The sequence below is a fragment of the Callithrix jacchus genome, chromosome 15 (genome assembly GCF_049354715.1).
Source record: "Callithrix jacchus isolate 240 chromosome 15, calJac240_pri, whole genome shotgun sequence".
Lineage (NCBI taxonomy): Eukaryota > Metazoa > Chordata > Mammalia > Primates > Cebidae > Callithrix > Callithrix jacchus.
In genome coordinates this window covers 66,053,570-66,074,603 of record NC_133516.1, presented here as the reverse complement: position 1 = coordinate 66,074,603, position 21,034 = coordinate 66,053,570, and the positions used below count along the sequence as shown (strand labels likewise).

At 40.3% G+C, this 21,034-nt stretch overlaps 1 protein-coding gene and 1 long non-coding RNA gene across 5 annotated transcripts in view; one reads left to right on the top strand and one right to left on the bottom strand.

The window, feature by feature from the left end:
• Positions 1-3,140, top strand: part of RAD18 (RAD18 E3 ubiquitin protein ligase) — a 99,228-nt gene extending 96,088 nt beyond the window's left edge. For all 3 annotated transcript variants that reach the window (XM_002758601.7, XM_017965050.4, XM_008982083.5), the window contains one exon: positions 2,261-3,140. In XM_002758601.7, the coding sequence (XP_002758647.2) occupies positions 2,261-2,363 (103 nt within the window). In that variant the 3' untranslated portion in view covers positions 2,364-3,140. The remainder of the gene's footprint in view (positions 1-2,260) is intronic.
• Positions 3,141-11,422: 8,282 nt separating this feature from the next.
• LOC128929801 (uncharacterized) lies at positions 11,423-14,224 on the bottom strand. 2 transcript variants are annotated; one of them, XR_008476927.2, is made up of 3 exons: positions 14,190-14,224; positions 13,610-13,671; positions 11,423-12,843 (listed from the first exon to the last, which is right to left on the bottom strand). It is a non-coding gene; the product is annotated as an uncharacterized LOC128929801 (long non-coding RNA). The 2 variants fall into 2 exon arrangements; XR_008476928.2 differs by having other exon boundaries at positions 13,867-14,219.
• Between the last annotated feature and the right edge of the window lie 6,810 nt (positions 14,225-21,034).

Below are 21,034 nucleotides of genomic sequence, written 5' to 3'. Positions count from 1 at the left end.
ACTGGTTTTGCTAAGGGGTTCTGTATGATATTGGTTCCAGATGTCTAAGGAACTGTCCAGTCATTAGTGGACCACAAAGCTAATCAAGCAGACACTTTTAGTTGCCATATACTACAAAGAATACATATTTATAGGATTGGTTTAGAAAATTCACTAAACGATAACAGCAAGCAGCAACAACAACAAACCCTGGAGAGATCTTGTTTGTTGATTGTTTAATTTTGGTATTTATCATGATTGGAGTTCTTTGACCAACTTTGATCTTGATTTGATGTGTTTCAGCATTTTTAGAAAATCCACAGCCACATATATTTACATATTTATTTTCCATAGTTATTTTTCTCTTTTCCTTTAGGTATTCCAATTATACACGTGTTATGCCATTTTTATTGTCCCAATAGCTCTTGGCTGCTCTATTCAGTGTGCATCCCCCACACACTCCTTTTTCTCTTGTATCTCAATCTGGATGGTTTTTATTGATATATCTTCTAGCTCACTAAGTCTTTTATCAACTTTATATATTATACTTAAATCCTATTGAAAGATTTTTTTTATCTTTGTTGTTGTCTATTTCTAACATTTCCATTTGAGTCTTATTTCCATATTTGCTGAAATTTTCCACTGATTCATGCATGTTGCTTGACTTTTCCACTGAAGCCTCTAACATATTAATCATAGGTATTTTAAAGTCCTCTGTGTGGGTCATCTCTATCTGCCAGCTGCTTTATCTCAAAATGGGTTTTTTTCCCTTGCTTCTTTGTGCATCATACTTTGTGAATGTTAGCCATATGGTGAAGGACCATAGGGACTGAGGTCAGTAGTGTTTGTGCCTAGAAATGGGCATCCTATTGGGTCATTAGTGTTGGGAGTTGAGCCATGTAATTCAGAGTTGACTCGGGTTGGTGTGTCCTAGTGACTAATGTGACCTTTTCAGTGCATCACTGACTTCAAGTTACTCTAGCAGATGGCTGTTTTGACTTCTACTTAGTGTGGGGGCTGGATTGCCAGAGGCTTTTTCTCACCGATTTTACTCCCATTTTCCTTTCAGCCGTGCTTGCCTGCCTGCACCACGTAAGGGCATGTCTTCATGTCCTTGTCTCTCCCTCAGCCATTCCTGCTCCTGCTTATTGCTTGGTGCTAGGCTTATGGTGGGAGACAGCTGGGGTTCACTGTTGTCTCAGTCCAGTCTGAGTCTTAGGTAGACCCTGCGTGCCTGGGTCTCAGGGATGGGCCTTTCTCAGCACTTCCACCTCCTCCCATGGTATCAGGCTGCCTTGACCAAACCTCTGCTTGGTGTCAGTATAAGGTCATCAGCCTGAGATTTTTCTGCCCTTCCTGTAAGGTAGAGGTTTTAGTTTCTACTATTTCCCCTGCAGCAGTAAATCTTTGCCTGCATTCCTTTTCACCTCTGCGCCTTCCCTAGAGGCAATGGGTCTTTGCCAGAGCCCCAGGGGGAGTTTCCTGTGCATCTCTCAGCAATTGAAAAGCTTATGTTTCACAGGAGAGAAGCATTCAGGAAAGCGGGCAGGACTTCTTCCTGTCCCCAGTAGCCACTGAAGTGGCCTCTCCATTCTCCTGCCCTATTCCCAGTCTTTCTTGTGAGCACCTGACAAGGCTTGTGGAAAAGAGTTGCCAAGTGTGAGCGGACTCTCCTTGTGTTAGAGCCTGCAATATTAGCCTGTATTTAAGAAATTAGGAAAATCTTAGCTGATTCTTCTTACTTGGTTGTATGGCAGCCACCTTGTTCTCCAACACTCTGCCAAAAGTGAGAGAACACCTTTGGAGGAGAACATTTTTCTTTGGCCCACCTTTGGAGGAGAACATTTTTCTTTGGAATTTTGCTTTTTAGTTACTTTACAATGTCAGATCTTTGAAGGATCAAAAAAGAGTTAAGATTTTATTAGACTTTCTGGCCCTTTCTTGTTAGGATGGGAGCAGCTTTTTGTTTGCCTTTTTTTTTTTTTTTTTTTTTTTTTTTTTTTTTACCTCCAGCTCTCTACATGCTAAACAGAATCATAAACTCCTCGATTGTAATTCAGAAAAAGGGATTTAGAACCCATTTATTATCTGTGATCTTTGCTAATTCACTAGTTCATAAAGTAGAAATACTAGTAGTAACAATTATTAATTCATCAACAGAATAGAGGGTTATTTTGAGGTTTTAATGAAATAATCCATGTGAAAACACTTGTAAATTAGAAACTGTTGTAGAATAATGATCATTACCTCCTAAGACACCATTTCTTTTTTCTATTTCCAGAAACGATCTTCAAGACACAGAAATGAGTCCAAGACAGAATCGCCGCATAAGAACTCCTGAAAGTGCTGAGATTGAACCAAGAAACAAGCGCAATAGGAATTAGTGTGGGCTTTTTCTGACCTTTCAAATACAGTGATTAGAATATGATACTTTTGGTTGCTATATATAGATTTCCTATTTATACATTCCCAAGGAAAGTTGCTAAATTCTAAATATTATGGTTAGCTGATTTTCATTCTTTTCTGCTTTTCCAAGGGGGGAAATTATTACAAAATATTCTCACTTGCTTAGTTGCCTCCTGCCTCTAAAACATCTCTCAGTAAAAATACTGACATTCACACAGGCCCCACTTGCAGAGTAGGCAGACTCTTTGGCACTTTGGCGGAGGAATTTGTTTTGGTTTGGTTTGATATCTAAATTTCAGACTGTCCTTAGGCCATTCTCCGTCTCTTCCATGGAGAAGCCAACCTCACAAAAGGATTTTTTTCAACCTCTTTATTACAAGAAACAGTTGAGAATTTAAATATTTGTATTTTAGAAAGGCAGGATGTCAGTTCACATTCTTGGTGTGTGTGAGTGCCGATGCAGGCCACCACCATGCCTGTGTTACAGCAGTTCCATGATGATTGTTGCCCAAGGTTAATGTAGTTTTTTATTAGACCTGTATTTTACACATTTCTCAGAGTAGGATATTGGTATTATAATTTAAAGTCACAACAGTCACAAAGTCACAATAAGTTAGAAACATTGTGCATATTCTTCTGAAATAGCACCAAAAATGATTAGTGTCAGTATTTTTTCACTTGGGTCAATAAAATCTGTAACACTGAATCTAAGCTATTAAACAAAAAGTATGCAATAAATGAATTTTGTAAATGAATAGACTGTATCGGTTTACAGTAATGTTCTTAAAACAATATCCTGTGGATAGTTGAGTATGGGTTAGAAATCATTGCAATGGATTGGTCAGAAATTGCTGTATGTGTGTAAAATGTCTACCAGTAGTCAGATGCTTCCAGAGTTCATAATGCCTCTATTTGGCATTTCAGAGCCAGCATCCCCCCACTCCCACCCCTCTGCCACCACCCAACCCAAACACGTCAGCTTTCAAATGAGACTACAGCAAATGCGGCAGTGTTAAGAAAAGAAATTTATGATTTGCCAGGTTCAACATTTACGACCTCCTCATTCCAAAGAATATCTCTGTTGACCTTGGCTTTTTGGTATGCTTTGGGGTTTCTGATAATGCATAGAGTGTCATTATGGCTGAGGGTTTAGTGTTTTGACAGTGAAGTCCAGACATTTGATTTCTTTATGAGTTCCCTGTGTTACAAATGGCTATAGAAAAATATGTCATAATAATTTCATTTGGTTGAAATCCTGAGTGGTGCATTAAGGAAACTAAAAGCACCACTTACCAAATCTGTCAGCAGAACTGATGTGAGGTAAGTGAGCATGTCAAACAAAAGAGGGGCTCACATGGATATATTTATGTCACCGAGTTGTCAGAAATTATGCCAAAATGAAAACTACTTGTTGCATTACAAGTTATAGTCTATAAATTAAACTGGAAGTAATTATTACTTTAATTGCAACAAAAGGAGTTTGTGAGGGAGCAGAGAGACCTAAGACTGGAAAGCAGGCACATGAGTTCATCCAGCAAATATTTGGTTGTCTACTTAGTTATGTATCTGTCACTGTGCTGACACTGGGAATACAAAGGTGGCTAAAGATCATCTGAAACTGTGGTTCCCAGTGTGGTGGGCGGAAAGATTTTGACCCTGAGGAGACAGCTGGCAATTTGTGGAGACACTTTTGGAGATAGGGGTTGGTGAGAGATACTACCAGTATCAATGGGTGGAGGCCAGGGATGATGCTAAACCTCCAACCCTCATTGCCAGGGCTGCCATCACAAAACACTACAGACTGGGAGCTTTAAACAACAGAAAGTTTTATTCTCATAATTCTGAAGGCTAGAAGTCCAAGATCAGTAGGATTTCTTCTTAGGCTTCTCTCCTTGGCTTCCAGACAGAGGCCTTCTCACTGTGTCTTTGCATGGTCTTTTCTCTGTGTGCACGTGACTCTGCAGGGCTGGTGTCCTGATTTCTTATAGGGATCCCAGTCATAGTGGATCAGGGGTCATGCATATGGCCTCATTTTACTTTAGTTACCTCTTTTTTAGATAGACGGCCCTATCTCTAAATACAGTCACATTCTGAGATACCAGCAGTTAAGACTTGCAACATATTTAGTGGCAGGGGTGGGGCAGGGCACACTTTAGCCCACAGCACTCCATAATGAAGAATTATCCAAGTCTAAAATGTCAGTTGTGCCAAGATTGAGAAACCTCTAATGTAAAGGAACTCCCATGTCTACCTGAAAAACAAGGTCTAAAGGGCATTTATTGAGCACTATTTGTTAGCACTTAGCATGTTTAATACTCATACATTGAAAGAAGAGTATGTTTATATCCATCTGACAAAGATTAAGGAACTTAAAGTAAGTGGTAGATCCAGAATTGAAACCAATAAACTTCTGGTTCTAAAATTCACCTTTTAGTGAAAATGCAGTTCTCATCAAACTTATGGTAATTCACCGGTTATTAACTCTTTGTACCTCCACACTCCCCTCAAAGTTATAACATCTCTCATCAGCGTCAGCTCAGAATAGCAGTGATGCTTATGGTTTGGGGGTGTGGGGGTGAGCTGCTAGATGCACTTTAGATGGGCTAGTATGCGAGGCCATCCTTTCATCCTCTACTCCTGTCTTTTTTGACCACCACATTGAGGATCACTGGTCTAGTTGAAAAAAGAATTCATACACATAAGACTGTGTAAGTTATATAGGGAGGTATGCCTTTAAAAACAAAATCATATGGTAAATATTGATGTGTCAACAGAGGTAGGGAAGGCTAGAATTGGGGTGAAAAACAATGGACTTCAAACTTAGCATCTGATAAAAGAAAATAGCAATTATTCAAATGAGAAACACTTGTGTCTGCTGTGCATGTATTATAAAAGAATGAACATAAGAGGGAAAAATCACAGCCATTACATTTATTACCATTTCTATAATTTTTTTTTGGTTTTCAGTCTGTTTTTTCAGATATCTTTAAGAACAACTATCTGAGGCTGTAAGTATTCACATTAACATCCATGGTACTGACTTTGTACTCCCCACCTTCACTGAGAACTTAAAGGGGGCATTTCTCCATTCCTTCTGTGTATTTCTGGGTATCCCTAGGTTCAGATATTCAGAATACTGACACTGTCCCCTTGTATCATATCTTTTATATAGTAGCTGATTTTGAGCAGCCCTGACTTTCCCATGCCTAGTAAGTCTTCACTGCAAAATGTACTTTCTAGGTAATGTTATTGAATGAGCTATTTTAATATAACTATTTTAATTTTAAAGAGTATCTACTGAAAACATTTTATTTTGGCAACATAAATATTGAATTTCTGAAAGCATGGCACCTAGATAGAATAATTTGTTTCCTATTTGCAATACATGGTATTGTATACTTAGGTTAAAAACCTAAAGAAAGGGGTGGGGCTAAGGAAACCTATGGTAGCATAATGTAAGGCTCAAATCTGATTGTCAGGAGACTATTCTTACCTACTTTGTCACAGTTTTGTAGAAATACGGGCTTCATAGAAGCATATTTGTCTAGATGTACTTTGGGAATATTGCTGGTTTATATCCATAAGGGGAAAATAGATGAATAAATGCTAAAAGTTATAACCTTGTCGGGGGCTGGTTTTTGTTTTTGTTTTTGTTTTTTCTAGCAAAGTAAAAGAATATCATAGTGATGAACTGTGGGATAGTTCTGTTTTAAACCAGCTCAGCTTGTTCTTCATGCAAGATAAATTCAGAGATCCAGACTTCTCTTTGTTAAGTTGTGATGGGCAAAAGTACTTACTAAAGGATGCTCTTTAGTAAGAGTGAAATGAAACCCAGAAGAAAGGAGTGGGATACAAAAGGCAGTGGTGAGTACATACATTGGTAAACACATTGGCAAGTTTTAAGTAAATATAGATTAGGGGGTGGGGAGTGGTGAATGATTAAAACAAGATGGAAATAAAATAGTAGAAAATCTTGTGGGATCTAGGAGATCAGAATATCAAGGCATTCTGAAGTCCTTGGTATTAATATTGTTTGGGAGGCATAAACCTACTTAGGACTATCTATTTTAAAGTTTTAAACGCAACTCTTAGTGAACACCTGTTTCTAGAAAATGGGTTTCAGGAAAACTTGATAAAAGCACTGAGGCCTTTGGGAGGCTCAGGTGGGTGGATCACAAGGTCAAGAGATCAAGACCATCCTGGTCAACATGGTGAAACCCTGTCTCTACTAGAAATACAAAAAATTAGCTGGTCATAGTGGCATGTGCCTGTAATCCCAGCTACTCAGGAGGCTGAGGCAGGAGAATTGCCTGAACCCAGGAGGAGGCAGAGGTTGCGGTGAGCCGAGATCACACCATTGCACTCCAGCCTGGGTAACGAGTGAAACTCCGTCTCAGGAAAGAAAGAAAGAGAGAGAGAGAGAGAGAGAGAGAAAGGTAAGAGAGAGAGAGAGAAGGAAGGAAAGAAAGAAAGAAGAAAGAAAGGAGAGAAAGAGAGAAAGAAAGAAAGAAGAAAGAAAGCACTGAGGCAGAAAAGATTAGAAAAGCAAAGAAAATCATGGTGAATAGAAAAATATAAAATAAGATGGCCCAATGACACCAAGTATATCAGTCACTATCCCTACAAATGATGAAACTGAATTCTTTTTTTTTTTCTTCTTCTTTTTTTTGAGACGGAGTTTCGCTCTTGTTACCCAGGCTGGAGTGCAATGGCGTGATCTCGGCTCACCACAACCTCCGCCTCCTGGGTTCAGGCAATTCTCCTGCCTCAGCCTTCTGAGTAGCTGGGATTACAGGCACGCGCCACCATGCCTGGCTAATTTTTTGTATTTTTAGTAGAGACGGGGTTTCACCATGTTGACCAGGATGGTCTCGATCTCTTGACCTCGTGATCCACCCACCTCAGCCTCCCAAAGTGCTGGGATTACAGGCTTGAGCCACCACGCCTGGCCCTAAACTGAATTCTTAATAGTAGCTAGCATTTATTAAATGTGTAGTATGTGCCAGGGCTAAGGGCTTTGCCAATGTTAACTCAGTTGTTGCAACAACCCTTTGTTTTACAGATAAAAAACCAGGACAAAGGTTAAGATGTGTTCCCACAATAATATGTGACAGTTTCTCAGGTTGGATTTTTAGGAAAGAATCTGGCTTTATGCAGTTTACAAGAAACAATCACACAGAAAGCAAAAAGGTAGGGAAAGATATCAAACAAAGCTAATTACAGTGTAGCAATGGTTGTAACAATTCATTTTTTTTTTCCTTCATTTTGCTCTGGATTAGTGGAAACTTGTAATGAGAGATTGAGACTTGGGTTAGTTTTTAAGAAGAGATGCAGTTTGCATTAGCAGAAGAGAGTACAGAGAATGCCAGAGATGTAAAATGATGACAGTCTGGGTGAGGTGAGGAACAGTCATTGCTGGAGAGCACTGAGGGCTGGCCATGAAGGAATGTGGGGTGCTGCCACTCTCCCCTTATCTTTCCTCTTTTCCTCTTGCTGTGCGCCTTTCCTTTCACCGAATGTTGTCCTTCAGCTGAGGGAGCCAAAGCTCCTTCTCTAATATGCCTTTCACCCCATTTTCACCAAAATCTCCACTCAGTAAAGGGAAAACAATGTCATTACATGGATATTCATTTAATGAATACTGTGTTAGGATATAATAATCAAGAATGTACAGGAAAGAATCATTCCCTGGCCAGAGAGCTACTGTCTGACTAATCCAGTTCTAGGAGTGGGTCACTTTCCTTCCCCTGGCCCCTGCTTCCTCATCTTTATATAAAATAGGGCATTTGAAGAGCTGGAGCGAACCTCATCTATCATTTAGCTCAATCCCCTCATGTAACAGGTTGGAAAACAGATTTAGTGAGCGCCTAAGACATAGTGTGTCTTCTGGCTGTAACGTGCCGATTATCTAAGGCTCAGGTGAAAGTTATGGCCAAGACACCCCTATGTGGGGTGGAGGGATTAGTGGCCCTCTCTGTGTGCCATGCCCACGAATAAGACCTGTACTTGAGGGTGGCACAGAAGGCAGGAAAGAAACCCACTGCTCCAGCCGAGGAGACAGGAAGGCAGTGCTTGGATGTTTCTACATGGTGGCTCCTGAGACTAGAAATCAGGGAAATCAAGGCCCAATCGTCTGCCAGCTCAGGTGGCTCTACTCACTTCCTGGGTTGAGGTTCCAGAACCCTAGCAGCAGCCTTACCGAAGGTAGGACTGTGCCCTCTCTTGCTTCTGAGGAGAGCCCATCTAGGCCTTGGGTTTTAGACAGAAAGCTGTTGAAGGTGAAGGCAATTAATCAGCTTGAAACTCCTCAAGCCCCCTTAGGTGCCAAAGGATAATCCTTGTAAGGGATGAGAAAGAGGGGATTGTATCTCCAGGCCTCTCTATCCAGTGGATTCTTAAACCATTTACCACCTGCGCCTTCCAAGCCCAGGACACCACAGAAGCTGTACTATTTACATTAATGGTGCACCCTTCAGAATGTATCCTCTATCTCTCCACTCCTTAGCCCCTCAATCACTAAACACATTAATTTCAGCCACTGTCATCTTTCAGTGATGCTACTGTTCTAGTTTTCTAATTAGTTTCTCTCTATATCCACATCTATTTCACCATAGTTGATTCTTTCCCAACAGCCATCTTTTAGAAATGTAGATCAAATATTATTCTCCTTCAAGTCCTCTAATGACTGCCCAATGTATTTCAACTCAACCAAATTTCTTACTATGATGGGTAAATGTCCTGGTTGGCCCAGGCTCCGTCCACCTCTGGCCTGTGCCCTCTTGCTGTTTGCTAGGCCACAGCCACACAGCCCTTCTTACAGTTGCTAAACATGCTAGGCTTGCCCCTGTTTCATAGCTTTACCCTTGCATTTCCTCAGTGTGGAATTGTCTTTTCTGGGATCTTCCCATGGCTGGCTGCTTCTCATCATTTAAGAGCTGCATAAATATTACCTTCCTATTAAAGCCTTCCTGGACCTCTCTTTCTAAAAGACTTCCTCACTCCTCCATGTCAATATCTGTTCTAGACTCTGTTTTCTTTTCTTCATAATATGCACTGTCCAGAGTTATTTATTTGCCTACTTGTTTGTTACTTTTCTTTCCCTACTGGTATGTAAGCCCTGTGGCAGGAGGGACTCTGCCATGTTTACTGGTGTCTGCCAGGCCTAGAATAGTATCTGGTACATAGTAGGCATTCAAAAACTTTGTGAAAAGAAAAAAACAAAAGACTATTTGTGACTGACTGTCTTCTTTCCTGGAATGTGACGTCTGTGAGACCAGGGACCTTGCTTGGATGGTGTTCACCTCTGCATTCCCAGTGCTCCGAACAGCATCTGAGCATGTTAGGTGGGCACCAAATCAGCATGGAATGAATTCTCTCTGAGCAGAGAGATCTGGTCAAGTGAGTCAGGGACCCATTGGAGCAATCTCCTTTTTTCTTCAGTTTCTGCTCTTCTCAGCTGTCCCAGAAATGCTTGGTTCAACTGGATGAAAATAACACCAACTGTATTATTTATGTGAACTACTCACTAGTTTCTCCAGTTTCTGTAACTGAAGGTATGCATGTGTTTTCACTGACATGTACAATAATCTTTATCATAGGCTTATTGGACACAGCACTAAATGCTTTTTGTTACTTTTGGGTGAAACGTGTTATTTTTGTAGTGTGGACATGCTCTCCCAACTAAAAAAATGTTACCAGGACCATCAATAAGGACCTAAACTATGGAAATAATTTTCTATTTTCACTTAATACTTACCTTTAGTCTTCTTTCTTTGGGCCTAAACTTAATTTTGCTTTGGACCTTTGCTTTGAACCTGCATGTTAGTTGCACAACATCTTTAAATCTTCATTTGAAGATAGCTAAGAGACTCAGGACTTGAAAGCTATCACTCCTTCTTCCTATGTACCTTCAACTGTTTTGTTAATAGCGTTCCTTTTTGTTGAACAGATTATCCTGTATCTCTGTGTCATGTTGAAATGCTCAGCACTGACATTCCTTTTCTCAGGAGGTTTTACAAGAAGAGCAGAGGATTTTGTTATGGATACAAAGCTCTGCTTTTGTGAGCATGTTGATTCATTCTCATCAGGGAAAAGATGAGGGGTTGTGTGAAGGACTGGGAAAATTGTTACCAAGAGAGGAAAAAACCCAAGAAGACTGAGATATTGTTTTCGCTTTCTTGACCTGAAGTTCAAGATGTCATAAAATCCACCTGAAAGCCTACTTAGTTTAGTGTTATTATTATATAGATGAGGACACTTGGTTCAGGAAGGAAAAGGGATTCTCCCAAGGCCACACAATTGAGACACAAAAGTCAGAGTCAAACTGAATTCCATCTGGTTTTGTGAAGGGCTGGTTACCAAAGTACAGGTAAACAGTTAAACCAAAACAGGCTCACCGTGGGATCTTGAATGAATCCTCTAATCTTTCCATTTACGTTTTAAAATCTATAAAATGGGCCTATCTGGAGAAAAGTCCAGATGAGTATTTAATAGTTATCACCAGATTATTAGGTGTTCAATTGTATTTTGGCTCTTTTATAGCAACAGCAATAATATCATCATAATACCTTTACTTAATTTATTTACATAATAAAATATTTATTTTTAAGCAATACATTATCATGGTTTGTTATTCATAAGGCACAAAAGAATATACAGCAAAAAGTCTTCCTGCCTCCACAACTTTCCAGCCATTGAGTTCTTGGAGGCAACCAGTTTCTACCAATCCTTAGTGAATCTTTCTAGAAATGTTTTATGCACATTCAAGAAAATATGCATTTTTTAACAGAAATGGTAGCATATTATATACTTCGTTTTATATTTTGCTTTTCTCTTGTAGCATTTTATCTTTTTATATATTATTTTGTTGTTTCCTTTTTGTTTTTTAAGGCCAAATAGGATTGGTCCATATGGCTGTATATTGTTTGAAATAGTTTCCTACTGAGATATGTTTACATTTCCAATATTTTTCTATTATAAATATTGCTAAAATAAACATACATATGTTTATATATATATATATATATGCACAGTGTGTGTGTGTGTGTGTGTGTGTGTGTCTTTCTGTGAGTGTGAATCTGTAGGATAAATTCTTAAAAGTGAACTTAGTGGGCCAAAGATTTTGATAGTGTGTGCCACTTTAATGCCTTGGATTTAAGTACTGCTTTTAATCTTCCCTTTTTGAATGATTATTACATAGGTTCTGTCCTTTGGAATCAGAGGCTTAAGATTTGAGGTAACAAAAACAGGTATGACTGTTTATCTGCGTAATAAAAACAAAGGGACAGAGAGCTCCAAGATCCACAACTTGGAAGGCTCTTCAGAAGAGAATAGTTGTTAAGGTGCCTGGAAGCCTGTGGGCAGCTCATGCTGTCACTGAAGGTGGTCATCGCTTCTGGAATGCCTGCTTCTTGAGCCTCTAGAGGTCTGGCAAACTGCAGAGGATACCCTGCAGAACCCAGACTGGACCGTAAAACCCTTTATCTGTGTTGTCTATAAATGCCAAGGCAGGGTATAATAAAATTAGTATAAAAGCAGTAAATATTTATTACATTAATGAATTTATTCTTAGGCACCTATCTTTTAGAATCTTGAAACATCAGTGCTAGAGGAGTCCTTTGAGACACTCTAGTCTATCATTGAAGAGGGCGGGAGTGGTCTAGCTCTTACCTCTAGTGTTGGAACTATTGAACTTTGCCTCCATCACCCTGTTTATTTGGAATTGTGTATGTGGTTGTGAGTGCCACAGTTTAAATGGGAATGTAGATGAAAAGAATCCTACCTAGCATGTAGAAAATAAATGAAAGACCCATAGGTGTTAGGCTTGGAAGGGGAGAGGGAACTTTAGAAAGGATATATACATGGCACTTGTCTTGATAGCTACATAGTGAAGAAAATATTCTAAGCACTGCAAGAACTATTAACTAGAGCCAGTGGATGGAAGCCATAGGGGTACAGAATCAGTTTAGTATGGGAAATCTTTCTAATGAAGCCATGTGAACTCCTGGTGAAGTGGCCACATCCTAGTGGTAGCAATGTTTAGGCAGAGGCTGTGTGGCCACCTTGGAGAGATGAGGTTTGCAGAAAGGCCACTCTGGGGGAGATAAGACCAACTGCCGGGAGGATCCAAGATGGCCCTTTTAGGAGCAGCTCAGGATTGCAGCTCCCAGTGAAAGCGCAGAGGGTGAGTGTATGCCGCATTTCCAGATGGATCTTTATTGCCCACAGACCAGGAGATTCCTAGGCAGAGGAGCCCTATGGGTTGCGAGCGCGGCTGTTTTGGCCAGTGTGGCTGTTTTAGCCGGCGCGGTGGCTCTCCGTACAAAATACACTGGTCTGGTTGCCCTTTTAAGCTGGCCAGGAGATTCCCAGGCAGTGCCGTTGTTTCAGCTGGTGCAGTGGGTCGCCTCATGGGAAATCACACAGATCCCGTGCCCTTTTAGCAGGCAACTGGAACACCTAGGAGAGAGTCAACTGTTCAACTTAAAAAAAAAAAAAAAGAAAGGCTCTGAGGCAGGGAGCCAGGTGATCAGGCTCAGTGGGTCCCACCCCCCTCCCCCCCAAAAAAAAAAAACACCCAGCAGTTGGAAACACTTGGGGTTGAGAGTTTCACAGCAAGCACAGCTGAACCCAGGACAGTGCAGCTCTTTGGGGGAGGAGTGTCTGCCATTACCGAGGCACTCCACCCCTATGGAGGTAGTCCACCATTGCTGAGGCAGCTTGCCGTTGCTGACGCAACCCGCCATAACAGAGTCTGCCATTACAGAGGCGGGCCACCATTGCCGAGGCAGTTCTAACCACACCCATATAAACAGGACTACAGGGAAGCTTAATGGCAGCAGGATGGAGCTCAGCAAAGCTTCTGCAGGCAGACAGTGACTAGGCTGCCTCCTTGCTGGGCAGGGCAGCCCTGAAAGAAAAAAAAAAGCACAACAGACATTCGTAAATAAAGTCCTAGCTCCCTGGGACAGAGCACTTGGGGAAAAAAAGGTGGTTTATGAGTTCTGCTGCAGCAGACTTAAAGGTACCTGCCTAGCAGCTCTGAAAGAACAACGGAGCTCACAGCTCAACACTTGAGCTCCTATAAAGAACAGACTGTCTCCTCAAGCAGCTCCCTGACCCCTGTATATCCAAAGAGTCACCTCACAAAAGACTGATCAGACTGACATTTGGCGGGCATCATTCTGGGACAAAGATAGCAGAAGAAACTGGTAGCAACACTTACTGTTCTGCAGCAACTGCAGGTGATCCCCATGCAAGCAAGGCCTGGAGTGGACCTCAGCAGTCCTACAGCAGAGGGACCAGACTGTTAGAAGGAAAACTAAGAAACAGAAATAACTTCATCATCAACAATCTGGACATCCACTCAGAGACCCAATCTGAAAATCAGCAACCACACAGACAACAGGTGGGTAAATCCACAAAGATGGGAAGAAACCAGCACAAAAAAGGAGGAAAATAGGGCCGGGTGCAGTGGCTTACGCCTGTAATCCCAGCACTTTGGGAGGCCGAGGCGGATGGATCATGAGGTCAAGAGATTGAGACCATCCTGGTCAACGTGAAAACCCGTCTCTATTGAAAAATACAAAAAATTAGCTGGGCATGGTCTGTGATCCCAGCTACTCAGGAGGCTGAGGCAGGAGAATTGCCTGTTCCCAAGAGGCAGAGGCTGAGGTGAGCCGAGATCACGCCATTGCACTCCAGCCTGGGTAACGAGCAAAACTCCGTCTCAAAAAAAAAAGAAAAAGAGGAAAACACCCGAAATCAGAACACCTCTCCTCCTACAAGAGATCACAACTTCTCACCAGCAAGGAACAAAGCTGGATGGAGAATGAGTGTGATGAAATGACAGAATCAGAATTCGGAAGGTGGGTAATGAGAAACTTCTGTGAGCTAAAAGAACATGTTCTAACTCAATGCAAAGAAACTAAGAACCTTGAAAAATAATTTCAGGAAATGGTAACAAGAATGGACAACTTAGGAATATGAGTGAATTGATGGAGCTGAAAAACACAACACAAGAACTTCACGAAGCATACACAAGTTTCAACAGCCAAACTGACCAAGCAGAAGAAAGGATATCACAGGTTGAAGATCAACTCAATGAAATAAAACGAGAAGGCAAGATTAGAGAAAAAAGCGCAAAAAGGAATGAACAAAGTCTCCAAGAAATGTGGGACTATACGAAGAGACCTAATCTACGTTTGATACATGTACCTGAATGTGACAAAGAGAATGAATCCACACTGGAAAATACTCTTAAGGATATTATACAGGAAAACTTCCCCAACCTAGAAAGGAAGGCCAATACTCAATTCCAGGAAATACAGTGAACACCACAGAGATATTCTTCAAGAAGAGCAACCCCAAGGCACATAATTGTCAGATTCACTAGGGTTGAAATGAAAGAGAAAATGCTAAGGGCAGCGAGAGAGAAAGGTCAGCTTACCCACAAAGGGAAGCCCATCAGACTCAAAGCAGACCTCTCGGCAGAAACCCTACAAGCCAAAAGAGAGTGGGACCCAATATTCAACATCCTTAAAGAAAAGAACTTTCAACCCAGAATTTGATATCCAGCCAAACTTAGCTTCGTAAGTGAAGGAAAAATAAAATCCTTTGTGAGGAAGCAAGTGCTCAGAGATTTTGTCACCCCCAGGCCTACTTTAAAAGAGCTCCTGAAAGAGGCACTACACATAGAAAGGAACAACCAGTACCAGCCACTCCAAAAACATACCAAATGGTAAAGAGCATCAACAAAATGAGGAATCTGCATCAACTAATGAGCAAAACAGCCAGCTAGCATCAAAATGGCAGTATCAAATTTACACACAACAATATTAACCCTAAATGTAAATGGGCTAAATGCACCAATCAAAGGACACAGACTGGCAAATTGGATAAAAAGCCAAAACCCATCAGTGTGCTGTATCCAGGAAACCCATCTCACGTGCAAGGATACACAAAGGCTCAAAATAAAAGGATGGAGGAAGATTTACCAAGTAAATGGAGAGCAAAAAAAAGCAGGAGCTGCAACTCTCGTCTCTGATAAAATAGACTTTAAAGCAACAAATATCAAAAGAGACAAAGAAGGACATTACATAATAATAAAAGGATTGATACAACAAGAAGAGCTAAATATAAATGCACCCAATTCAGGAGCACCCAGATACATAAGGCAAGTTCTTAATGACTTACAAAGAGACTTAGATTCCCACACAATAATAGTGGGAGACTTTAACACTCCATCGTCAATATTAGACAGATCAACCAGACAGAAAATTAACAAGGATATCCAGGACCTGAACTCAGACCTGGAACAAGCAAACCTGATAGACATTTACAGAACTCTCCACCCCAAATCCACAGAATATACATTCTTCTCAGCACCACATTACACCTACTCTAAAATTGACCACATAATTGGAAGTAAATCACTCCTCAGCAAATGCAAAAGAACGGAAATTATAACTAACAGTCTCTCAGACCACAGTGCAATCAATTTGGAACTCAGAATTCAGAAACTAACTCAGAACCGCACAACTTCATGAGAAACTGAATAACTGGCTCTTGAATGTTGATTGGATAAACAATGAAATGCAGGCAGAAATAAAGAAGTTCTTTGAAACCAAAGAAAACGAAGATACAACATACCAGAATCTCTGGGACACATTTAAAGCAGTCTCTAGAGGAAAGTATATAGCAATAAGTGCCCACATGAGAAGAGTGGAGAGATCCAAAATTGACACCCTATCGTCAAAATTGAAAGAGCTAGAGGAGCAAGATCAAAAAAACTCAAAACCGAGCAGAAGACAAGAAATAACTAAGATCAGAGCAGAACTGCAGGAGATAGAGACATGAAAAGCCCTTAAAAAATTCAATAAATCTAGGAGCTGGTTTTTCAAAAAGATCAACAAAATAGAGAGACCACTAGCCAGATTAATTTAAAAAAAAAAAAGAATAACGAAATAGATGCAATAAAAAATGATAAAGGGGAAATCACAGATCCCACAGAAATTCAAACCATCATCAGAGAATATTACAAACAACTCTATGCCCATAAACTAGTAAACCTGGAAGAAATGGATAAATTCCTGGACACTTGCATCCTCCCAAGCCTGAACCAGGAAGAAGTTGAAGCCATGAAAAGACCAATAACAAGATCTGAAGTTGAGGCAGCAATTAAGAGCCTACCACACTAAAAAAGCCCAGGTCCAGATGGGTTCACAGCCGAATTCTACCAGACACACGAAGAGGAACTGTTACCATACTTCCTGAAACTATTCCAAATAATCCAAAAAGAGGGAATCTTTCCCAAATTATTTTATGAGACCAACATCATTCTGATACCAAAACCTGGCAGAGACTCAACAAGAAAAGAAAACTTCAGGCCAATATCCATGATGAACATAGACACAAAAATCTTCAATAAAATACTGGCAAGCCGATTGCAACAGCACATCAAAAAGCTTATCCACCATGATCAAGTAGGATTCATCCCGGGGATGCAAGGCTGGTTCAACATATGCAAGTCTATAAATGTAATTCACCACATAAGCAGAACCAAAAACAAAAACCACATGATTATCTCAATTGACGCAGAGAAGGCCTTTGACAAAATTCAACAGCCCTTATTATGCTAAAAACTCTCAATAAACTCGGTATTGATGGAACGTATCTCAAAATAATAAAAGCTATTTACGACAAGCCAACAGCCAATATCATACTGAATGGGCAAAAACTGGAAGCATTCCCTTTGAAATCTGGCACTAGACAAGGATGCCCTCTCTCACCACTCCTATTCAATATAGTACTGGAAGTTCTAGCCAGAGCAATCAGGCAAGAAAAAGAAATAAAGGGTATTCAAATAGGAAAGGAGGAAGTCAAACTGTATTTGCAGACGACATGATACTATATCTAGGAGACCCCATCATCTCAGCCCAAAATCTCCAGAAACTGATAAGCAACTTCAGCAAAGTATCAGGATACAAAATCAACGTGCAAAAATCACAAGCATTCCTATACACCAATAATGGACTTCAAGAGAGCCAAATCAAGAACGAACTGTCATTCACAATTGCTACAAAGAAAATAAAATACCTAGGAATACAACTAACAAGGAACGTAAAGGACCTCTTCAAGGAGAAGCACAAACCACTGCTCAAGGAAATAAGAGAAGACACAAACGGATGGAGAAACATTCCATGTTCATGGTTAGGAAGAATCAATGTCGTGAAAATGGCCATACTGCCCAAAGTAATTTACAGATTCAACGCTATCCCCATCAAGCTACCAATGACCTTCACAGAACTGAAAAAAAGTACTTTAAACTTCATATGGAACCAAAAGAGAGCCCACATAGCCAAGTCAATTCTAAGTAAAAAGAACACAGCAGAAGGCATCACACTACCAGACTTCAAACTATACTACAGGGCTACAGTAATCTAAACAGCATGGTACTGGTACCAAAGCAGAGATACAGACCAATGGAACAGAACAGAGGCATCGAAGGCAACACAGCATATCTACAACAATGTGATCTTTGATAAACCTGACAAAAACAAGCAATGGGGAAAGGATTCCCTGTTTAATAAATGATGTTGGGAAAACTGGCTAGCCATGTGCAGAAAGCAGAAACTGGACCCCTTCCTGACACCTTACACTAAAATTAACTCCCGATGGATTAAAGACTTAAACATAAGACCTACCACCATAAAAACCCTAGAAGAAAATCTATGCAAAACCATTCAGGACATGGGAGTAGGCAAGGACTTCATGAACAAAACACCAAAAGCATTGGCAACAAAAGCCAAAATAGACAAATGGGACCTAATCAAACTCCACAGCTTCTGCACGGAAAAAGAAACAGTCACTAGAGTGAATCGGCAACCAACAGAATGGGAAAAAATCTTTGCAGTTTACCCATCTGACAAAGGACTGATATCCAGAATTTAAAGAACTAAAACATATTTACAAGAAAACAAACAAGCCCATTCAAAAATGGGCAAAGGATATGAACAGACACTTTACAAAAGAAGACATACATGAGGCCAACAAACATGAAAAAATGCTCATCATCACTGGTCATTAGAGAAATGCAAATCAAAACTACATTGAGATACCATCTCACGCCAATTAGAATGGCGATCATTAAAAAATCTGGAGGCAACAGATGGTAGAGGATGTGATGAAATAGGAACGCTTTTACACTGCTGGTGGGAGTGTAAATTAGTTCAACCATTGTGGAAGACAGTGTGGCAATTTCTCAAGGAACTAGAAATAGAAATTCCATTTGACCCAGCAATCCCATTACTGGGTATATATCCAAAGGATTATCAATCATTCTACTATAAGGACACATGCACACGAATGTTCATTGCAGCACTGTTTACAATAGCAAAGACCTGGAATCAACCCAAATGTCCATTGATGATAGAGTGGATTGGAAAATTTGGCACATATGCGCCTTGGAATATTATGCAGCAATCAAAAACGATGAGTTTGTGTCCTTTATAGGGACATGGATGAACCTGGAGAACATCATTCTCAGCAAACTGACACAAGAACAGAAAATGCAATACTGCCTGTTCTCACTCAGAGGCGGGTGTTGAACAATGAGAGCACATGGACACAGGGAGGGGAGCACAACACACTGGGGTATGTTGGGGGGAATAGGGGAGGGACAGTGGGGTTGGCTAGTTGGGGAGAGAGAGCATGGGGAGAAATGCCAGATATAGGTGAAGGGGAGGAAGGCAGCAAATCACACTGCCACATGTGTACCTATGCAACTATCTTGCATGTTTTTCACATGTACTCCAAAACCTAAAATGCAATAAAAAAAAAGAAAAAGACCAACTGCCTTATCAGATCACCACCAATTCAGTTTCTGTGCTTGGATTAACATCCAAATGGAGCTTTGCCTTTAGTGTAAACCTTCTTTATTATACTTTATGGAATATGTTTCTTTGTGTTCTTTTTTTTTCTTCTTATTTAAAATATATTGTATTACACTTTAGGTTCTGGGGTACATGTGCAAAACATGCAAGATTGTTGCATAGGTACATACATGGCAATGTGGTTTGCTGCCTCCATTCCCCTGTCACCAATATCTGGCATTTCTTTCCCTGTTACCTCCCTCCCCAACTCCCTACCCCCTGCTGTTCCTCCCCTAGTACCCCCAACAGACCCCAGTGTGTGATGCTCCTCTCCCTGTGTCCATGTGTTCTCATTGTTCAACACCTGCTTATCAGTGAGAACATGTGGTGTTTGTGTTTCTGTCCTTGTGTCAGTTTGCTGAGAATGATGGTTTTCAGGTTCATCCATATCCCTACAAAGGACACAAACTCATAGTTTTTTATGGCTGCATAATATTCCATGGTGTATATGTGCCATATTTTCCCTGTTTAGTCTATCATCGATGGGCATTTGGGTTGGTTCCAGGTCTTTGCTATTGTAAACAGTGCTGCAATGAACATATGTGTGCATGTGTCTTTATGATAGAAAAATTTATAATCGTTTGGATATATACTCAGTAATGGGATTGCTGGGTCAAATGGAATTTCCATTTTTAGTTTCTTGAGGAATCGCCACACTCTCTTCCACAATAGTTGAATAATTTATACTCTCACCAACAGTGTAAAAGTGTTCCTATTTCTCCACATCCTCTCTAGCATCTGTTATATCCAGATTTTTTAATGATTGCCATTCTAACTGGCGTGAGATGATATCTCAATGTGGTTTGATTTGCATTTCTCTAATGACCAGTGATGATGAGCATTTTTTCATATGTTTGTTGGCCTCCTAAATGTCTTCTTTTGAAAAGTGTCTGTTCATGTCCTTCACCTGCTTTTGAATGGGTTGGGTTTTTTTTTTGTAAATTTATTTTAGTTCTTTTTAGATTCTGGATATTAGCCCTTTGTCAGATGGGTAGATTTGAAAAATTTTTTCCCATTCTTTTGGTTGCCGGTTTGTTCTAATGATTGTTTCCTTTGCTGTACAGAAGCTCTGGAGTTTAATTAGATCCCATTTGTCTATTTTGACTGTTTTTGCCAGTGGTTTTGGTGTTTTAGTCATGAAGTCCTTGCCTATGCCTATGTCCTGAATGGTTTTGCCTAGGTTTTCTTCTAGGGTTTTTATGGTGTTATGCCTTATGTTTAAGTCTTTAATCCATCTGGAGTTAATTTTAGTGTAAGGTGTCAGAAAGGGGTTTAGTTTCTGCTTTCTGCACATGGCTAGCCAGTTTTCCCAACACCATTTATTAAACAGGGAATCCTTTCCCCATTGCTTGTTTTTGTCAGCTTTGTCAAACATCAAATGGTTGTAGATGTATGGCATTGCTTCTGAGGCCTCTGTTCTTTTCCATTGGTCTATATCTCTGTTTTGGTACCAGTACCATGCTGTTTTGATTACTGTAGCCTTGTAATATAGTTTTAGGTCAGGTAGTATGATGACTCCAGCTTTGTTCTTTTTGCTTAGAATTGACTTGACTATGCAGCCTCTTTTAGTTCCATATGAAGTTTAAGGTGGTTTTTTCTAGTTCTGTGAAGAGGGTCCTACATAACTTCATGGGGATAGCATTGAATCTATAAATTACTTTGGACACTATGGCCATTTTCACAATATTGATTCTTCCTAACCATGAGCATGGAATGTT